The sequence below is a fragment of the Hyaloscypha bicolor genome (genome assembly GCF_002865645.1).
Source record: "Hyaloscypha bicolor E unplaced genomic scaffold K444scaffold_108, whole genome shotgun sequence".
In the NCBI taxonomy this organism is placed as follows: Eukaryota; Fungi; Ascomycota; class Leotiomycetes; order Helotiales; family Hyaloscyphaceae; genus Hyaloscypha; species Hyaloscypha bicolor.
The window spans coordinates 109242-129292 of record NW_020194610.1 but is presented as its reverse complement, the minus strand read 5'-3'; the positions used below and the strand labels follow the sequence as shown (position 1 = coordinate 129292).

The 20051-nt window shown below is 46.7% G+C and overlaps 4 protein-coding genes across 4 annotated transcripts; 2 read left to right on the top strand and 2 right to left on the bottom strand.

Moving 5' to 3' along the window:
* Positions 1-3965: 3965 nt before the first annotated feature.
* On the bottom strand, positions 3966-5651 carry K444DRAFT_644240 (uncharacterized protein; the record flags this gene model as incomplete). The annotated part of the gene is made up of 3 exons (XM_024884939.1): positions 3966-4940; positions 5026-5328; positions 5418-5651. 3 exons carry the CDS (start codon positions 5649-5651, stop codon positions 3966-3968), a joined length of 1512 nt encoding a protein of 503 aa, XP_024734868.1.
* A 1265-nt stretch (positions 5652-6916) lies between these two features.
* On the top strand, positions 6917-11243 carry K444DRAFT_564503 (linoleate diol synthase). Its single transcript, XM_024877067.1, has 5 exons — positions 6917-7335; positions 7389-8281; positions 8481-8727; positions 8918-9237; positions 9296-11243. The coding sequence occupies exons 2-5, from the start codon at positions 7401-7403 to the stop codon at positions 11040-11042; spliced, it is 3195 nt and encodes a 1064-aa protein (XP_024734867.1). The 5' UTR covers positions 6917-7335; positions 7389-7400; the 3' UTR covers positions 11043-11243.
* An 852-nt stretch (positions 11244-12095) lies between these two features.
* Positions 12096-14478, top strand: K444DRAFT_664851 (HET-domain-containing protein; the record flags this gene model as incomplete). Its single annotated transcript, XM_024887012.1, has 3 exons — positions 12096-12597; positions 12666-13176; positions 13234-14478. The coding sequence occupies 3 exons, from the start codon at positions 12096-12098 to the stop codon at positions 14402-14404; spliced, it is 2184 nt and encodes a 727-aa protein (XP_024734866.1). The 3' UTR covers positions 14405-14478.
* A 2514-nt stretch (positions 14479-16992) lies between these two features.
* On the bottom strand, positions 16993-19428 carry K444DRAFT_22430 (asparaginase-domain-containing protein). The gene is made up of 2 exons (XM_024871178.1): positions 19136-19428; positions 16993-18430 (listed from the first exon to the last, which is right to left on the bottom strand). Exons 1-2 carry the CDS (start codon positions 19287-19289, stop codon positions 17046-17048), a joined length of 1539 nt encoding a protein of 512 aa, XP_024734865.1. The 5' UTR covers positions 19290-19428; the 3' UTR covers positions 16993-17045.
* Between the last annotated feature and the right edge of the window lie 623 nt (positions 19429-20051).

Sequence of the window (20051 nt, the reverse complement as noted above, 5' to 3'; positions counted from 1 at the left end):
ATTACTAAGTATATATAATTATTTATATCTAACTTTTTATATTTCCTTCTTTAAAGAATATATAGTAAAAAAGGGTCAGAAGCTATATCTATATTTCTCTAGAGAATTTCCGGAATTAGTAAATAATAATAAAGAATAAAAATAGGAAGTAGAAGCTATTATTAATTACTAATAAGATAATAGAAGTAAGAAGTAATAGTATTTAATTAAATAGAAAGCCTGGCCTAAAGATTATAATACCTGGTTACCTACTTTCCCTAATCTTGAAAATTCTAAAGAACTTCTAAAATCATATAACTAAAATTATGGCTTAGAATCCGAAACTACCTTTTAATAATTTCTTAAGATTAAAAAGAATTCTAGATTACTAAGAAAAAGGCTATTTAAAAGAAAAAAAGAACCTAGATAGCTAAGAAAAGGCCCGGAATAGTAATAGAGATACTTTTTCCCTGGGTTTTTTATTTATAAAGGTTTTCTAGGATTTTATTAAGGCTTATAAGAATTATATTTAAATTATTAGAAAAAGGGTTTAGGATTAAGAAAGATTTATTATAGGTAAATTAGCTATAGATATCTTAAATAAATAAACTCTAATTCCTATAAATTCCTAATTCCTAAAGCAAGAATACCAAATACCGGCCTTATTTAGGACTTAGTAAAGAATTAGCTAATACTTTCCGGAATTCGCTTATCTCTTAACGGGATATAATTATACTATAATAATATTAGTATTAAGAATATTAAAAGAAGTAAGTAAGGAACTTATAACTACTATATATACCTTATAAAAGGCCCGAACTTCTAAAGTCAGGTCCTAAATAGCCATAAGTATTATATTATTAGTATTTAAAATACTAGTAGTAGATTACTTAATAATCTCGGTAGTAAGCTCGGTAATAAGGTTAATGCCTTAAAGGTAAATATTATAGTATTTCTTTAAGGAATTAGTAAATACCTAAGTATATTAGAAAAAACTTACTTTTGGGATACTAACCTAAGTAGTATTATTATTTGTCTTATTAAGACGGGAAGAAGAATTCCGAAGCTTATTAGTATTCTTCTAGTCTTCGAAAACCTAATTAATAGTATTATCCTTATTAGTATAATATTATTTAGAATATGCTTTAAGAAATTTCTTAAAGGTTATAATAGTATTTTCCCAGAACCGGCAAGCCTCTAATAAGTAGTAAGAAATCTGAAATCATATTAGCTTTAATAGATATTAAAGCTAAAGAACTTACTAATATATAAGACTCAGAACTCTTATTATAATAGTTATAATTCTTCTTGCCAGGTACTATGGCATATAAGATAAAGGGATTAATAAGTAAATACTTGAAATATTTCAAGTATCTACTAGTAATAGGAAAGGAGGCTATAAGGTTACCTTTATACTTATTATTACGGGAACGGATAACAAAGCCAGAAGAAGATATTATAGAATTAATTAAAAATAATTAAAGAAGACTTAGAGAAGGGCAGAAGAAGAGGCTAGAAGGCAATAATAGAAAAAGTTATATATATGGTTATTAGAAAGGAAGAGAGCATATAGTAATATAAAGAGGTCCTTTTATAGAGGTAGAGAATTACCTGGATTAACTACTAGTTTTCGTACTAGTCCTAATCGGAAACTAGCGTAACTAATTAATACATATTCCCAGGAGCCTGTAAATAATCTTCAGGACCTTAGAAATATTCGTATGAGTTTCTTATACGAATATTTATTAAATACTTTCTATATAGCTATTTAGATTATTCTAATACGAGATCTAACAGGTAGTATTAATTTCGTGGGGTAGCGCCTTAGCACTTTGGATCGAGCTAATTAGAATACTCAGATCCCAAACGAAATCACAATTACCGGCTAGCCCCTATACCTGGGGTATAATTACCCTTCCTTCTCGCTTACTTAGCCCCGATCTAATTAGACGATTTTTACGTCTATTATCCAGATCGCATTAGCAAAACTACCTCCCAAGATACTAGAAGTTTATATCAATTGAATAAATAATTGATTAAATGTTTACCAGGATGGATTAATGGATCTTGGGGACAAGATCCTAGGAGGGGGGTATAGTTGTGATATGTGCAGGGTCGCACGTGACTTAAGGGCATGTGACGAACCTCGGATATCGCGGGTATTGATTAGGGAGTTCGGCAGCCCTTTGATATCCCAACTAACTACTATTTATATCATATGTATTAGGCTTATAAATTACTAATTATATATATGCCATCGGGGCCTCCTATTTAGAGGGGGCTTCCCTGGACCTCACAGGAGGGACAGAGATTAGTTCTGTACTGAATTTAACACTGTGGTTTCACAACACACTGATTCATTCTATTGTCTTATTGCCTACCAACAAACACCTCACAAATAAGAACGTTATAAGGGAGTAGAAGTGGATTCTCAGGCAAAATTTAGTAAGGAAACTATTACTGGGGCTACAAGTATACTAGAGGCTAAAGGATTTCACATTATAATACGTATACTAACTTAGGGCTGACTTAGTATAGCGGCGGGGCTAGAGCAATGGTTAAGGCTCAAAGATCTCTATTCCCTGTCTTGTAGAATACAAAGCTAAAGAGAAGAAGAGAGAGAGAGAGAAGAAAGGAGAAGAAGTATTAGCTAAAACGACTGAAACGCCAGCTTGACAAGTGAAGCCAGTCAGGTAATAGCTAACCCCATGTGACCCTAGCCAGCGACGTCACACTCAGGGCGTACTCCGGCTCTGCTCAGGCTCTGCTCTGGTATGCTTACCCTCGGCTCAGGTATGCTCACCCTTAGCTCAGGTTAAAGCAGCAGTTGCTCACGTCTGTAGATTAAAACGGAACCAGCGAAAGGGAAAATTAACCCTGAGTTTAGGGGCATTTGTACCGCAAGTTCACTTTCAGGCCCTTCTTCTCAAACCTGGATTTGGAGGTCCAATCAGAAGCTGTTTGGTAGAGAAAACACCTCAACCAGCAGAATGTTATCCCTTTGAAGGTCTCGGATTCGAGGGGCCTTGACTGTGGAAAGCACCCGTTGCTGCATTCAGGTCAGTCTTCCGAGTTGTTGCCGTCCTGTAATTTCCTCTCGTGCTTGAACTCGGCTGCCCCACCCCGCCCGCCGCCCCTGTCCCCGTCCCCTTTTCTGCCCCGCTCTCGCAAGCGAAACGGAGGACTCCTGCGCCGCATCTTAACACCAGAAGGATTCCGCAGGTCATCTCACGTGGTGCAGCGCGAGATGACTATCCTAAATCGGTCGGGAGAATAGCTTAATTGGACACCAGCATGTTCTCCAATCTTAGTCTGCTCTTCCAGCTGGAATACAAATCCCATGCTGTCTGTCTACTATCTGCTTCTTAGTCAATCCAGAAATTGAATCAAGACTGAGATATATAAAGCAATAGGTGTTAGAGGCAATGGTGTTTATTGCAGAACGGGGACCCTGACCAAGGAATCCAGCGTTCCGGTACCACAGGATCCTATTACAGCCCCAGTGGCGCCCTTTCAGATGGTGAAGGGAATCTCGACCATTCGTCTGTGGAGTTTGATCGTCCTGTTAGTATGTGAAGCCCTCGTTTTTCTCTTTTGAGGACCTATAGGAACAGGGAGGGATTTTGAGAAGCTAGAGTGCAAATCTAGCTAATCTGCAATAGAGAATGTGGGTTTGTTACGAGTTTGAATAATGAGAAAGGGACTTGTTCGGTGCCTCTATCATTTTGCGTTATTGGTGGATTCTGAAATTATGAGTTACGGTTTTCTTTTGAGGCTGAACTTAGAGTACTTGCCAATGAAGTTTAGTATTGGTTATTTCGCATAGTTGGAGAAGACTTATGTAGGAAATGTATGAGAGAAGACGTGAGTAAATTAAGATGACTATCATACGGAATGAAATGGCAGGGAGCGGGTAAATCACACAATGTACACTCAAATTGAACTCCATATCCATTGAAAGAGCTCCAAATTCATCACACTACCAGCTAAGCTTCCACCTTCCAAACCGCCTCTCCACCCGTCGAGTTCCTAATTTTATACCCCTTCTCCGCTATTCTCCTCTCAACAGTCCAATGCATCTTCGGCTCCGGATCTTTGATCGCTCTCCACCTCCCTAGATTCATCCCTACAAATTTTTCCCATCTCTCTCTTCCCTTGCTATCTTTCTTCAGTATCTGGAACGACACAGGCCAGACCTCGAGGATCCACCATGGGCGCTTGATGACGAGCATGTCGTTGATATGACACATTGCATCAAAATGGTCTTCCGCTTGCTCAGGCAGTAGATCAAGATTTAGTGCCTCGGGAGATAACTTTTTGTCGCCGATAAGGGGATCTTTCATATCTGGATCAATACCAAGCGCTGTAGATCGGCGACGCAGTGGGGGGAGGCCGCCCGCCTCGTAATGTTCCATCGTGCGCGGGCTTGGGCCAACGATTGGCTTTTCTGGCTTTTGATACACCGGCCATAAGGTTCGCACATCCAGGCCCACTTCTGCTAATGCCGCCGTGGAAAATATTATTCCGGTCTTGCACTCAAAGCACTGCCTCAGCATCCAACGCAGCGGGATCCGCGATAGCATATGCCTCTCCCAATTCTTCACAGCACCGCCGCCTACGTCTGCATGACAGCCAGCAAACCAGACCTCTCGAACATCTGTCTTCACATTCGAGGAATGGGGGTCCGATTTATCGAACTCCGATTCGTGTTTTGATTGCTCAAGGTCTTTATGTTGTATTATTTTGCTTGTGAGCTCAGAGGCAGCTGTTGTCGGGTTGAGGAGAAGTCCCGCGTCAGTCTTGGCGGGATAGAGGGTTTCGAGAGGAACTTCGTTGCTTTTTTGCCAGTGGCAGACTTTGAATTTCGCTCGGCGTTCGTCAAGGGCCATGGCGTGGCGAAAATAGCTGACTGCGTTGGTAGGGGACTTGCTGAAGGGTAGTTGACGAGGAATGAATCCGACCTGTGAGTTTTGGAGTTAGCTTTTTCGAACCTTCCTGTGTTCGAACCGCGAAATGATTGAACGGGGTGAGGTTAAAGGCACTTACACTGGCCACGCAATCCCAAATTCCAACAAAGTAAACAGTAACGTCCTGACAAAATGTTCTCTTGAACTGCTCGCTCATTTCCCACCCTTCTGAAGTGTCGTTCTTGTAAAATTGATAGGCGAAATTGACTTGTGCTGTGTTGTAAGCAGGCAAGAGCCCAACTTTGTGAAGCATGCCTGCAAGACAGCGAACGGTGTATGCACCACGAGAGAATCCCAGAAGACATATTCTGTCTCCTTCAATGTAGTTCTGCATGATGAATTGGTAGGCATCTTTGATGTGAATTCCGAGGCCACTGCCAATCTGCAAGACCTCAAGTTAGAATTGCTTCGCCAGAAAGTTGGAATCCCCTCAGTTGGCGGGCCTTTGAAATTGGGATAGATGACACTTACCGCCATGTCAACGGCGGCTGAAAATCCTTTGCTTAACCCTCCACGGCCATTATAAGTGCCAATACCAGATTGGTAGTATGTGACTTGAGTTGGATCGTCTTTCTTCAGGCAAGCCACAAAGTTGACGACGTTGCTATTATCGCTGTCAAATTTATCGCCAGTTCCATCAAGGCATACAACCAGAGTCCGACCAGTCGCAGGAGATTTAGAGTCTGGGACTGCTCGAATCGCCATTGGCAGCTGGGGTGGCTCTTCATTTGGCAAAGTTCTGGGTGGTGGTTGCTCTGTAAAAGATTGTGCGGGGTAATGCTTCGGCCGCCATGGGACTTCGCCGTTCATTCTGATATAGCGGAGGAGTTATCCCTCCAAATTGAAAAGGTCGTGGTGTTTCCTAGACAATCAGTCGGTGTAAGGCGAGAATGAAGGACCTTGGGCGACGCCTGCCTAGGGAGTGGAGTTGTCGGGCCAATATGAGAAACATGAAGTAAGGTTCTTTCAGACCATCAGACGGCGCGAAGCTAGCTTGCTCCTCGGAAGTTTTTGGTGCTTCGTCGCCAATTGACTTGCCCGGCCAGAGATTTCCCTCCAGTTACTGTGGCTAAGCTCACTCGGGCCTTTCTTGCTACTATCCCCCCGGGCCAAAGGTTATTTGAGACGTTTTCCAGGGTATCTGACAAGGGATTTATCGAATAGAAAACGCTGGAATTCAGAGGCTCCACTGCCCAAAGTCTTCTTGAACCTTCTATAGCGACCCTAGATTTGATACACAGACCATATTTTGCTCTGTGCAGCGCCACAGACAAGGAATTCTACCAATACCTACACACCGTTCTTGCTCGGCCCACCAAATAACCTTTAGCCCGGGGGGGGGAGTATGCACAAGTGCCACCATCCGTGTCATGCATGCATGCCGGGGCGTCACGACCCGGGCCCGGATAGTCACAAGGGCGGGCTACAACATGCACGGTGCTTTAAATGTTAACCAATATTTAACTGTATTTAGCAAAAAAGGCTGGGATCAAGACAGGTGAGTGCTCAGACCACCCAGCGATTCTAGCTAATTCGCCGATAGAATCCCTGTAAGCAGGCGACAATCAATTTCAGCAGCTGCAATGAATCAGTGGCGTTCCAGAGAGCAGCAGCCATTGGACATTGAGAGTATGTAGCACTGCAGATCTTGCGTGCGTTGGCGATATGAAAGAGCGGGGCCTGCCTGTCGAAAGCGCATCTGAAGGATTTGCAAGTTGCTCTTTGGGTGAAACCTATTCCATTCAGCCAGCTCATCAATGTCTTCTGACTGTCAATCAAATCTCTTTCGGTCTGGGGTCGCGTTGGGGGCAGTCAGCTAGTAACTTTAGTTTTAAGGTTTTTAGGTCAAGATCTGCACCAGGGATGAACGCTTGGGGGAAGGAAGGGGGCTGGCGTGGAGCCGAAGGGGCTCCGAATTCATCTGGAGCTGATTTCGTGACCTGTCAAGACAGTGAGACAACCGCCAACCATTTGAGGCCGCCAGCCAATTGCGACCAGCAGCCAAAGAGCGACGTGACGGCCAACCGAACTCGACCCACCGTATTTGCTTTTCTAGCCAGACACCACTACTGCAATGCAGCATCAATTGCACTGACGAGATCACCACTCATCAATCAGCTGGTTAGTGGAAGACAAGGGGAGCTGTGAAGCTCCCGTGACAGCTCGCATCAGATAGCTCTCGTCCCCAAATCACTTGCTCCTCAAGCTCGCCCCTTCCCTTGACCTTTTAAATTTCATCTCAAGACTCTGAAACGAACCTTCGCATCTCTCACCTCGCCTCTCCAGTTACGTCACGCCTATACTTCCAGAGCTTATCAGAGTTTGCGGTTCGCCCAACCACAATATCGACAAGTTTTATAACTTGTGGTACATTCAATTGACTTGCAAGGTACCCATCTGTTCCAAATTCCATAAACTACTGTGCATTCTAACACCAGCTAGTGAACCCCCATAATGGCACCAGGTCAACTTAGAACGCTGTTCGGAACCATCAAGCGAAAACCAAGTCGAGCTCCCGATGGCAAGACAGACGTGGAAGCAACCGGAGTTGCTTCAACGGAGAAGACCTCACTCCTTCATGATCTCGCCCATATGAATACCAAGGAGGCCGAAACACTTTTGCAGGCTCTCAAAACTCTTTCTTCTGGGAAGCCCTTGAATGACAAGGAGGATTTGCTGGAACATGGAGTTGCCATGCTACAAACCCTTCCAGCAAACAGTGGGCTGGGCGAGACGGTGTCTAATGATTTCATTGGCATGCTGTGGCATGATCTCCCTCATCCGCCACCCACAATGGCTGGCCCGGCAGCAAGATACAGACGCCACGACGGCGGTAACAATAATCCTTGGATCCCAGAGATGGGCAAAGCTGGCACTCCGTATTGTCGTAATGTCCCCTCATCGACGCCAAAAGGACCCAGCCTCCCAGATCCGGAACTTGTTTTCGACCAGCTTCTGAAACGCACTGGACCCTTCCGCGAACACCCCTCTGGCCTAAATCGACTATTCTTCTCCTTCGCTACTATAGTCATTCATGAAATCTTCCAAACTTCCCGAACCGATCCTTGGATTAACGAGACATCTAGTTATGTGGACCTGAGTACTCTCTACGGAAACACAGATAATGAGCAGCAGCGAGTGAGAACTTACAAGGATGGAACAATTTTCCCTGATTCGATTGCTTCGGAGAGAATTCTAATGATGCCTCCTGGTGTGGTTTGCGTATTGCTCATGTTCTCAAGAAACCATAATACCATTGCCAAGAATCTATTGTTGGTTAACGAGCAGGGGAAGTACAGGCAATGGGAAAAGTTGAGTGAGAAGGAACAGAAGTGGTATGTGATTCTCTGCTAGTAGCTGTCCGAATCCAAGTGACCCCCCTGCTTGAGAGGAGAGATGCCTTCCCATTATTAAATTTCTTGAGTGCGGTACATCCTTGTAAAGCGCAGTAGCATTTCCTTTGGGCGTACGCCGTACACTATGAGGGTCACTAGTGCTAGATGCATGAGGATTTTGTTCTGACATTCAAATTAGGCAAGACGAAGATATTTTCCAAATTACCCGCAATATCAATGTTGGATTCTTTGCTTCGGTTGTTCTGAAAGACTACGTTTCGGCAATTCTTAATACTCAACGAGCTAATTCAACCTGGAATCTTAATCTTGGCAAAGAAATCAAACAGCTTGGGAAGCGAATCGAGCGAGGTACAGGAAACGTTGTCTCTGTTGAATTTGCTGTGCTCTATCACTGGCATGCATCCCTCAGCGCTGCTGATGATAAGGTACGACTACCTCAGGGTTTTGTCTTCCCTTGCTGTTAATTCTGTAATATTGAAAATTTCCCTTACTGTTGTACCTTTTCTCACGCTGTTCTACCTCCTGTTATTCTCGGGTTTCTTCCCTTTTCCTTCCGAATTTTGCGGAGTATACTTTGATTTCTGAATAAAGTAAACTAACCTCGAAATTTTGCAGTGGATGGAGTATGTAATTAGAGAGAGCCTACCCGATCTTAAGTCCCTGGACGATTTGACAATCGACCAGTTTAAGAAGGTCATGATGGACTATGGGCATAAGCTCATGGGCACCACACCAAAAGAATGGACATTCGGGGGTCTTAAGAGAGGACCAGATGGGAGGTTCAGCGATGTTGATCTTGCTGAAATTCTCAAAGATTGCATTGAAGAACCTGGCCATGCTTTTGGAGCCCATAGCAGCCCTGCAAGTATGAAGATTGTCGATATCATGGGCCAATTGCAAGCGAGAGAGCTTTTTAATGTCTGCACCATCAATGAGTAAGTGATATATCTTTAATTCTGGTTCGAAGCTATCTAATTCGTGCTCTCCTCCCAGGTTCCGCCAATATTTGAACTTGCAACCCTATAAGGACTTCGAAGATTGGAACCCAGACAAAGAAACAGCCAGAGCTGCAGAGCTGCTTTATGGTCATATTGACAACCTGGAATTATATCCCGGCCTCATGGCAGAAGTTACTAAAAAGGCTATGCCTGGCAGTGGCGTTTGCACCGGCCAAACTACTGGACGTGGAATTCTCGATGATGCCGTCGCTCTCGTCCGTGGAGATCGATTCCTGAGCTACGACTTCAATAGCTCGACTTTGACTCATTGGGGTTTCGCCAAACTCGGTACTCTTCCACCAGGGGCCTATGGTGGCATGCTGCCTCATCTTTTCTTCAACGGTCTCCCAGGTGGTTGGACAGGCACTTCCTCCTATGCACTGCTCCCATTCTACACACCAAAGGCAGCCAAGGGGATCCTCTCGCAAAACAAGGTCCTTCACCTGTACGATATCGAAAGACCGGCCAGTGGGAAAGATATAATCGGTATCCACACATACGCAGGATGCAAATCAGTTTTTGGAGACCGCGAAAACTTCCGCGTGATGTACCAAGCTGCAATCCGCAATGTCACTGATGGTCACGATTTCCTGCTCGGCTGGGACGATGCCAAACGTCATGACCCACGGTCTGAAATTCTCCACAAAGTCTTCTTCGAAGAAGGATTCGAATCAAAAGTGGCAAGCTTTTTCCGTATTAATGCGGCCAAGCTCATCAAATCCCATTCCCTGAAATACTCCAATGGTACCCGCCGCTCTATTGACATAGTCCGAGACGTTGCGAACGTCGTCCCTATCCTCTGGCTAGCTGAGCGATTCGCTATTCCATTGAAAACCGCTGAACGTCCGCATGGGTTGGTGACTATCCCCGAACTCCACATGATCTACCTCGTAATCTTCATGTACCAAGCCTTTAATATCATTCCGGCAAATGAATGGGTGCTCCGCGAAGGCGCTATGAAAGCTGCTCCTATCTTGCGTGGGATTCACGAAGCGCACCTGAAAACGCAAGCAGGAGTCACCGAGAAGCTTGTCGACTGGCTCGCTAAAGGCTCGGCTTTCGAGGTTGGACCTGAAGCAGATCGTCTGTATCATGCTCTAAATGCCACCAAACTCCCCATCGGCGATTTGGTTGGTGATTGTGTTGGTTTGGGTCCTCCTGTCGCTGCAAATATCACTCAGCAGGCTTCACTGCTTATTGATTTGTATCTCAGTAAAGGATACGAGGAGTACAAGGCTCGCATTATCGAACTCGCACATCTTGACACCGAAGCTGCTGATCGCGAACTCCAAGGTTTCGTGTTCGAAGGTATGCGCCACACAAATATGGTACCAGGGCTTCCGCGAGTGGCAGCCAGAGATTTCACTGTCCAGGACGGAGTACGAGGACCTATTCACATCAAAGCCAACCAAACCATTCTCCTCGCCACTTCCAAGGCAGCCATGGATCCGACTCAGTACCCTAATCCCGAGAAGCTGAATCCTCACCGCCCGCTGAAAGATCACATCTTTTTCGGCTACGGGATGCATTATTGCCTCGGCTCGAGAATAGTGGGATGTAGTCTAGCAGCGATCCTGAAGGAAGTATTCAAGTTGAAAAATGTGAGGGGGGCACCGGGTCGACAGGGACGCTTGGCAGTGGTCGAGGAAGAGTTGGCAGGGGTGAAGATGAGGAAGTATTTGGATCCCAATTCTCGAGAAAGCCCCTTCCCTACGACGTTGACATTGGAGTATGATGAGTAAAGATGGGGGACACCTTTTCAATTCTGCAGGATAATTTGGTGTGCGAGACGGGAGAATGACGGCGGAAGTAGCAAGATTGGTAGCCTAATTAATGGATGACTGGGGAATTTGACTTTAAATCGTAGTGTTCGTTCTTAGTTTGTCGGAAATACCACTCTTGTTGACTTTTCACATCAGAGTAAAAAATGCGAGTAAAACGTGCAAATTCGCGTTCTTGCTTTTTACACTTGGCCTTTAAATCTGAACATTAGATAACGAGAGAAAAGTAATTAGGCCTTCCTATTCTATAGCCAAGTAAGTATGCTATTGTTGTGTACGAGAATGTGTGAACTCTGTTGAACTAGCTAAAGCAATATAGCTAGGGTCACGTGCTTGCAATGTAAACCAAGTAAAACGTACTGAATTGACTGCTGTTCTACAGTGGTAAGTAGCCCGTATATATAGCCCTGAACCCCCTAAGTCACATGTACTAAATCCCTATGCCAGCTGAACCGATTACAGCTATATAGGGTATTCCAGCCGTACGTAGTATTCCAGCTATACAGGGTATTCCAGCCGTATATGGTATTCCAGCTATACAGGGTATTCCAGCTGGACAGGGTATTAAGCTAGTGCACAGCCCCATGGCGTTCGGTTCCAGGGCTTACTAAGCCTATTAGGGGCCTCAGGCCCCTAATTTCAACAAACTCTCCATTCAACCTAGATCAGGTGATTGGTGGAGACACGTGACTGCTTCGTCACAAAACTCATTTTTGATATAGGAGCACGCCTGGTACTTGGGGGGAGCTCCTTATCAGCAGTTTTCTTTCTAGTTATTTCATGTGAATTGGTGAATTGGGTTCTAAATAGCCTCAATTAAAGTAGGTTTGCAAGTCTTGTTGCTGATATTAGGCATTAATCGCTCAGGCTCACTATATTTAGGCGGGTGCGTTCGGTAAATTTAGCGTCAAAAACTGTGATTCTTACATGTGCTGCAGCAGCAGGACCACCACGTAACAAACTAGACTTGTGTATTTTCCAAAAAGCATCACACCAAATACATTGAAGAACAGCATGCAAACACGAAACGAAAGCATGCGTTCGACCCCACCTCCGTTTACCTTAGCTAACATATATGCTCAACCGCCGGAACAGTTGTGTGGCTTTTGCAAAGTCATTGTGCCTGATCGCAATGCCAGTAGCTGGGATAAGGACGACCCGGCAGTGCAATGGCTCGATTACGAGAGGCTAGACTACTATCCGGACTTGCCAGGCCTCGCTGCTTCTGCGTCCGCAGGTTGCGGGCTCTGCCGCATGTTCAGAGAGACAATACTGGAAAATTGGGGAAATCCTCATGTGGCAGGATTAGAGGGGCATCGTCCGGTGAGAATTGCCGATGTTCACTTTGTTAGTGAGCAATTTGAGCAAGAAGGAAAGGCGGCATTACTTGATGCTCAGCAGGGTAGGATGATCTACGCCATAACGATGACAGTTACCCTCCACGATTCCGAAGGGCCGGATGAGGAGACACACGACATCTCTATGATACTTTGCTTTGCCTGCTTTGACACACTAGGTGTGTCACATCCTACTCAAACAGATGTTCAAGCGATGGAACTGACGCACGGCTATTCGACGGGATAGATCTCAACTCCTCAATGCAGCAGCACAGGAGAAGGTTGCCTAGTCTCAGCACCCTATCTGATGAAAACGTTCAACTGATGAAACGATGGATCCAAGAATGCCAGACAAATCACAGAGCGTGCTATACTCTTCCTGATAGCTGGGTGCCTACTCGTCTTCTGGACGTAGGATCAGATGACGAATCAGGATCAGAGATGCCCCGTCTGATTGAAACTGCGAATACACTCATGGGCAGCAGAATGTTCATTGCCCTAAGTCATATGTGGGGAGATATGACTGTGTCCCCTCCGTTGAGGACCATTCGTTCCAACTATGAGACCATGAAAGACGGTGTGGCTCCTTCAAGTTTGCCTAAAAACTTTGCCGACGCGGTCTCTGTCTGCCGTTGTCTGGGTGTCAGATATATCTGGATCGATTCTCTATGCATCATTCAGGACTCTCCTGAAGATTGGGCCCACGAAGCGAAGTTAATGCATAAAGTATATAGAAATGCAGTTGTGACTGTTGTTGCGTGAGTACCACCGGATACCGTCATACGTGTGAAATACCACGCTAAGTACGATTACAGCACGTCCGCTACCTCGTCCCATGACGGATTTCTTCAACGACACATTGCCAGTGTTCCTGCGGTGAGGCTCTCGTATTCCCTTGGCAACAGTGGATGTCAGTCTCTTATCATATGTCCCAACGAGTATGCACAGGGACGGACGGGGCCAAATCCCGAATTAGAAGTCGGTATAAATTGCTCAAGATGGAACACTCGCGGCTGGACAATGCAGGAACGCATTTTATCGACAAGACTAATCCACTTCTGCAAGAATTTGATCTGTTTCGAGTGTAGGACTTGCATGGTCACAGAGGAGAACGTGTCTATGGCATGGGAGCGGGATGATGCGGTTGTCAAATTGGAATTGTGGCCAAGGAGCGACCATATCTTTCACGAACCGAAAACTGCCGGTCCGAGCAACTTGGCCCCAGACATGGAGGCACTGTACAAAAAATGGATGGCTACTCTCGAAGAATACTCCTTTCGGCAACTGACCAAGCAGTCTGATAAGCTGCCGGCTATGCAGAGCATCGCCGCTGAAATGTCTCTTGTCGTTGACGACACTTTTATTCCGTTCGCCGGTATGTGGCGGGGAAATTTGAAGCGTGAGCTTCTTTGGCAGTCTCTGCCACCTTTACCAATTCAACGACCGGAGTCATACGGAGCTCCAAGCTGGTCTTGGGCCTCTGCTGGTTCTGATGTCCGATGGCTGGGAAAGAAACTAGATGACGGTATCGAGATGCCTACGATTCAATACTCCTTCGACGTCCTAGAACATGGCAACCAACATCCCAAATGCAAGGCTTACAACTACCTAGAAGTGGAGGGCTTTACCAAGTCAATATTACGCATTGTACAAACAGACACAAGTTCGTCAGGCTCGTCAAGCTGGCGTAGCGTCGAGTATTACTTTCCATTTTCTTTGCAAGTAGTGGATGCTAATGGGGCGAATGTAAAATTCGGGTCTGCTCGGCTTGACTTGAAAAATTATGTCCCGAGAGAAGGAGCGCAACTGCTCTATCTTCACATTACTGAGCGCTACCCATCTGGTCTTTTGTTGGAAAGATCGGATACTACCGAACAGATCTGGTTTAGAATTGGTATTGCTTCTATTTTCACAGTAGGAGCAGGAAAGGAGATCGGGGAGATTCTGTTCACGTGCGGAAATTACCAGAAAATTATTATTATCTAATATAGCCCTAAGTCTATACTAGAATTGTTTATTACTATTAGCTAAATATAATCTCTAAGTATAATAGTAAGCTCAATTTGTCTGTTATCATAAATCTCTTAAAGCTAAATATAAGACAAAATAGTAAAGCAAATATAGAATTAGAAATGAAGTTATATGAGTTAAAAAAAAGAAGTTTGCATCAGGAAACCCCCGTTAGCTTCAATGTGTTTAGACCGAGATAAGCAGAGCTCTATAATGCGCCTTTTGGAATGCGATCCGGGTCGCGAACCAACATAAAACTTCAGAAGTCCTCAGTAAATAACAATAACCAAACGCAAAGGAATTGGATAGAAGCAATTCATAAACAGGCGGGGCCATTGGTGCCGAGAGATTTTGTATGTGAACCTACCTATTTGACAGGAAGCAGATGAGTCGATCAAGATATCAGCCCGAAGCTCTAGGTTGCACAATTTGAAGATCTAGAGAGGCGAAATTGAAAGTCGTACAGCACTTGCAGGTGCTTCCATACACCTTCAGTGCTAAGAGGGACTGAGTTATACGAAACCTGGTGTATTGTGACACTCAAGAAGTAGCTTGGTGTACCACTCGGCTTTTCCAACGATTCAGGAAACGCCACCGCTCTGAGGCGAGAGCTCGACATGCCGCTGTTTATCAGAAGCGTAGCACCCAATTTCAACCGATTAAAGTGAAAGGCTAATTCAAAATTAGAGGTTAGAAGTTGCATCCGCAGGAAGAGTACGAAGTTGGCAATAGGTTGAAGAAAAAATTACGCCAATTCTAGGCCTCATCAACTCCTGCAATGAGACTTTCCTTCCTCACGGTGCTTACACCTCCCAGTGGGAGTTCAGCCACCCCACAGGCCAGCTGCGCTGCAGTACAAGAGTACCCTTGAAATAACAATTACCACCTAGAAAGCCAGAGAAAATCCAAGCACCGAAACAGCAAAATAACTACAAAGTACAAACTGAACATCCTGCCACAAAAACCTCAGCTGACTGGACTTGCCAGGTCTGCTGGCTGCACATCGAATAGGAATAGGAGCAGCTAGATCGATTCTATCCCTGGGCTCCATACCCAACGACCCCGCAGCGCACAAACCTCCCCAGATGGCCCTGCTGGAGATAATCCCCATCCGCCCACACCCTCGTTCTGCACTCGGTATCCTGATAGATCGCGCAGCCATCCAGGTTGCGTCCCCAGCGGGCGTAGCCGACTGGGAAGCCCTGCAGCGCGGGCGCGGGGACGCATGGCGGGATGCGATCGCCGGGGTGTGGGATCGTGAGCGTGAGGGGCGTGCCGTGGTATGGGTAGTGGAGCGGCGCGGGCTCGTTGTAGAAGGTCACGCTGGGGAAGTGCGGTTGTTGTTAGTTAGTCTGGCAGGGGCATGGGTTGGATTTGATGGGAGGGGGGATGGCTACTCGTAGGGATTTGGCACGTAGTGTTCATCCGTCGCTGCTTCTGCGGTGGATGGAACAGGGTTGGCGAGGGCGAGAGAGGCGGTGCAGAATAATGCCGCGGTGATGGAGGGGAATTGCATGGTGAGCTGCGAGCCGATGTTGGTAGGATGGTATAGCTAATTCAGTTTTGATGGAGGTGTTGAACGAGGCGTGCGAGTTTTGATGGGCAAGAAACGAGGGCGAAAGGAAAGAATTGTTTGCTTGGATGAAGGTATTGGAGGAGTGAGGGTGGATAAAGAAGGGTCGACACCGCCTCTTTATACTTGTTAATCCTTTGAATCCGTGGCAGATTCTACCTAGACTCTAGATCGTCAACTTCCGAATGGGGGCGACTCATCGGAACTTGGGCACGGGGTCAGCTCCCAGATGATGAGGTTAGCCGATCATTGGACTTTGATGAGCATTGAATTAGAAATGGTCTGCAGGAATCGAAGCAAGCACATAGTAAGACATGAACACAGACCATAATTTACAATCTTCACTGAAAGCTTGTGGGAAGTTTGTACTTGGATCGCCATGCATTACACACACACCCGTATTACAAGGAGGCGGACGCGTAAATATCTCCACGTGGATCTCGGAAGCAGTGAAGCACAGAACCAAAGTAGGTTGGTACCGATGATCTAACATAAATCTTTAATAGGATGTCATGAATTGGGGATGGGCACAAGCAATCATTTAACGAAAGGAAATTTGAGGGTCTAGCATCCTCTAAGAACACTGAGATGCAATCAAGTCGATAGTTAGACAATGGAAGATGCGGCCAACATGTAACATCTAAAATCGAGATCAACGACATGGCTTTAATTACCATTTGCCACCCACCCTCTTTGAATGAGATTAGGAACGATTGAGGATTCGCAAATTGGATCTTTACCCTTCCGGTTTGGGTATTCAACCGGGGAAGGGGTGAAAATGAGGTGTGTAGAACTATAGAGCGGAAAGTAGGTTAAAGTGGGGAAGACTTCCCAAAGTAGGGCCGCACGAAAAAATAAAATAAAATCGTAAGTAGCGAAAGCCAACATGCTGTTTCCTCGAGTGGTGGCAGGTATGATGTATGAAGTACTTTTGCCTACCTATTGCCATCTATGTGTACGCCGTGAAATCACCAACCCCTACCACAAATGAAAATGCAAATCAAACGACCTCACGTCCTATTCCCAGCACCTCGCACCCCCATCTCATCTCTCATACAACGGACTCTTGACCCCCAACCACTCCACCTCCTCAACGTGCAAATGCGCGCCCGCCTCCTCCAACATGCCGACCGCCCTCTCATTGCCAACCTTCTTCGCTAGGAACAACGGACTATTGCCCGCATTATTCCTCACATGCACACTCGCTCCTCTGCTGAGCAATTCCTTCAACACATCTCCACCATCCCCGGAACCGATACTAACGGTAGCAATATGGACCGCCGAATTCCCCGCATAGTCTGTGAAGTGGAGGAGGTCGAACCTGTCACCGTCGAGTAGCGATTTGGCGGTCTCCAGATCACCATTCGAGATGGCGTATCCCAGAGCCGTAAAGGCGGTCTGCTGATCTGTGATACTCGGGACCTCGGAATTCGGGTGTTTGAAGACGGTGTTGTGGGCTTCGGTCATCTCGCCTCTGAGAGACTTCTGCATCTGGCTCACAGTATCGCCATAAGATAACCCGGGCAGCGCGAGTAGATAACTCAGTTTTGTCAATGCGGCTTCGGTGGTGAGATCGTGGCCGAAAATAACGCCCGCTTTGACTAAGGCGCCGGCTGGGGCGTAGAGCGGAGACACGAAGCCAGTTTGGCATTGGCTGACGTTGACGATGATTATACCGCGAGCGATCGCTGCTTCGATGACGGCTGTCATACTCCCATCTTCGCCGGAGGGGGCATTGCCTGCACCGAACGTCTCCAGTATCAACCCCCTTAAGTTCGGAACGCGGAGGACTGAATCTAGCATCTCGGGCTTTATACCGGGGAAGATTCGCAAGCAGGCTACGTGTGCGGTGTCGAGGTTGGTTTGAATGCTGAACTTCGCGATTGATGTAGAGCGGCGGATTAAACTCCAGTTCACCTCCGTCCCACTCGCGGAGATCGTGGCAAGTGGTTCACAGTTCGGGGAGGCAAATGCTGAAAAGGATGAAGCGGAGATCTTGGTGGTGCGGTTCCCGCGATAGAGGGAGTGGTGGAAGAAGAGGCATACTTCGGGGATCATGAACGTGCCTGCTATGATCAGCGACCCTAGTAAATTATCCACGGCATCGGATTGTAAGGCGAAGATGGAAGCTTGGGAGCCTGTCAAGATGACGGGCTTCCCGAGATCGTGCAGAGTGAAGGAGAGGGCAGAGGAAGTGTAGGCTAGGCTGTCGGTGCCGTGCAGAATGACGAAGCCGTCAAAGAGGGGGTAGTTGGATTGGAGGGTTGTGGCGATTTGGGACCAGCCCGCAGAGGAGATGGAGGAGCTGTCGAGCAGGGTGGGGAATTCAAAGAGCGTGTAGCGAATGTGTCTGGAGTAGGCGGAGGGTGGTGTGCGGAGGGAGGGGAGGAAGGTTTTGGTATGGGGGGAAGTGAAGACTGGGAGGGGGTCTGGAGAGAGTAAGTATTTATGTACAGAAGAAAAAAACGAGGTTGAATAATGAAGCCAAGAGAATGGAAACGAGGTAGAATTAGAAACAGAAAGAGAGAAATTGTGTATTAGAGAGGAATCGTAAGTTTGCAGATTTTGGTCACTGGAGACTTTCCAGCAGCATCGGTGTCAGTGTTTTGAAGAAGATAGTAGTTATGATTGGGAGCTGTTCGGCAAGAAGCTCCACTGATCTTGCAGGAAGACATGCCGACCAGAGCGGAAGAGTTGCTGTACGCAGCTTTTGCTACTCATGCCATGGGGTTGGTGTTGATTGTAACACCGAGAACCCTCTCTGGTCGAGCAGATATTGCAGAAGCCATTGTGACGTTCAAAAGAAATTGATTGAGTGCAGCCTGTCGTCTCTCTTGGGCCCGGAGGCGGCGGAGAGCGGCTGACTTGCAGCCACAGTCTTTCTTCTGGAGCACGCGAGCCACTGAACTCGCCCCCCCGAACTCGTATTGGCCTCCATGGCAGGGATCCACTTCCCCTGAGCTCACGACGACACGCCTCTTCCAATCTTATCTGATCTCTCCCCCCTTTCACTTGCATCTCCCCTCGCCATGCCGTGCGCCAACAACACCAAAACACCAATTGCAGTTGACTCGCACGCAGATTCGAAGCGCAAGCACAAGTGAATATTGATTATTGATTATTGAATCACATACCAGGCTGGCTCCCGTCATTAAAACTCGGCCGCGGCGCCATCCCCTGCTCCAGGAAGCCCCTCGCAGGCACAAGTCCCTCGGGAGAACTCTTCATGCAAATGGTGCCGCCGGTCATGATGACGAGGACGCGGGACTCGGGGTACTGCGTCGCCATGGTGCTTGCACGGCTCGGGATGTCTGATATCGTGACAGTTCCGTTGACTCCGTTCCGTGCCGAGCCCTGCCTGCAAATGCAAACGTCAATACCGTTGAGAACCGAAGATCCAGACGGATGCAGATGTTCGGGTGACAGCAGATTCCAGGGCAGAGTTTCCCTGGGCGATGAAACGGCGTTTGATGTCCAGGCAGAAAGGCGATCGTGCCTGAGATATGCTATGGGAAGGGAGCGGAAGCGAAGGAGATTTTGCAATTTTCAGGGGGCGGAAGGAGCAGTTCAGACGATCAGATAAAATAGGCGACCAATCAGATAAGAAGTGCGTGCGTCAACGCCAAGGGCGAGAGGCTGCATCAGGGGCGTCGAGGGTGGAATGTCATGGTTTGTGTCGAGACTCGACATCGAGGTGCGAAAGGGAGGGCAGCAGCAGCAGCAGCAGTTCTTGGGCAGATCTCTCAGTTTGTGCGGGTGAGGTGGGGGATCATACAACTCTGCAGCTCTGCTAGAACTGAGTTTTCGGGCTGCAGCCAATGGGGCGGAAACAGCATCATCCATCCCATCAGCCTGTTCGGAGGTAGTGGTGGTAGATGGAGGAAGTTTGTTTGAAGAGCAGCCAGCCAGCCAGCCAGCCAGCACCTTCAGCCTGCGGACTGGAAGCTGGATGTTCGCCGTTGACCCTTGACCCTAATTTACTTATTTGCTGGTTTGCTGATTTGCTGAAGCCGCATTAATTAATTATTCTTTTATTGATTATCTGATCCG

Bases quoted from the DNA above. Each gene is read 5' to 3' on its own strand.
- K444DRAFT_22430 (XM_024871178.1), bottom strand. From the start codon at position 19,289: ATGGCGACGCAGTACCCCGAGTCCCGCGTCCTCGTCATCATGACCGGC. The intron at 18,431-19,135 runs GTATGTGATTCA...TACTCTCTCCAG, and splicing joins TAATGACGGGAGCCAGCCTG to ACCCCCTCCCAGTCTTCACT.
- K444DRAFT_564503 (XM_024877067.1), top strand. From the start codon at position 7,401: ATGGCACCAGGTCAACTTAGAACGCTGTTCGGAACCATCAAGCGAAAA. The intron at 8,282-8,480 runs GTATGTGATTCT...CATTCAAATTAG, and splicing joins AGTGAGAAGGAACAGAAGTG to GCAAGACGAAGATATTTTCC. The intron at 9,238-9,295 runs GTAAGTGATATA...CTCTCCTCCCAG, and splicing joins AATGTCTGCACCATCAATGA to GTTCCGCCAATATTTGAACT.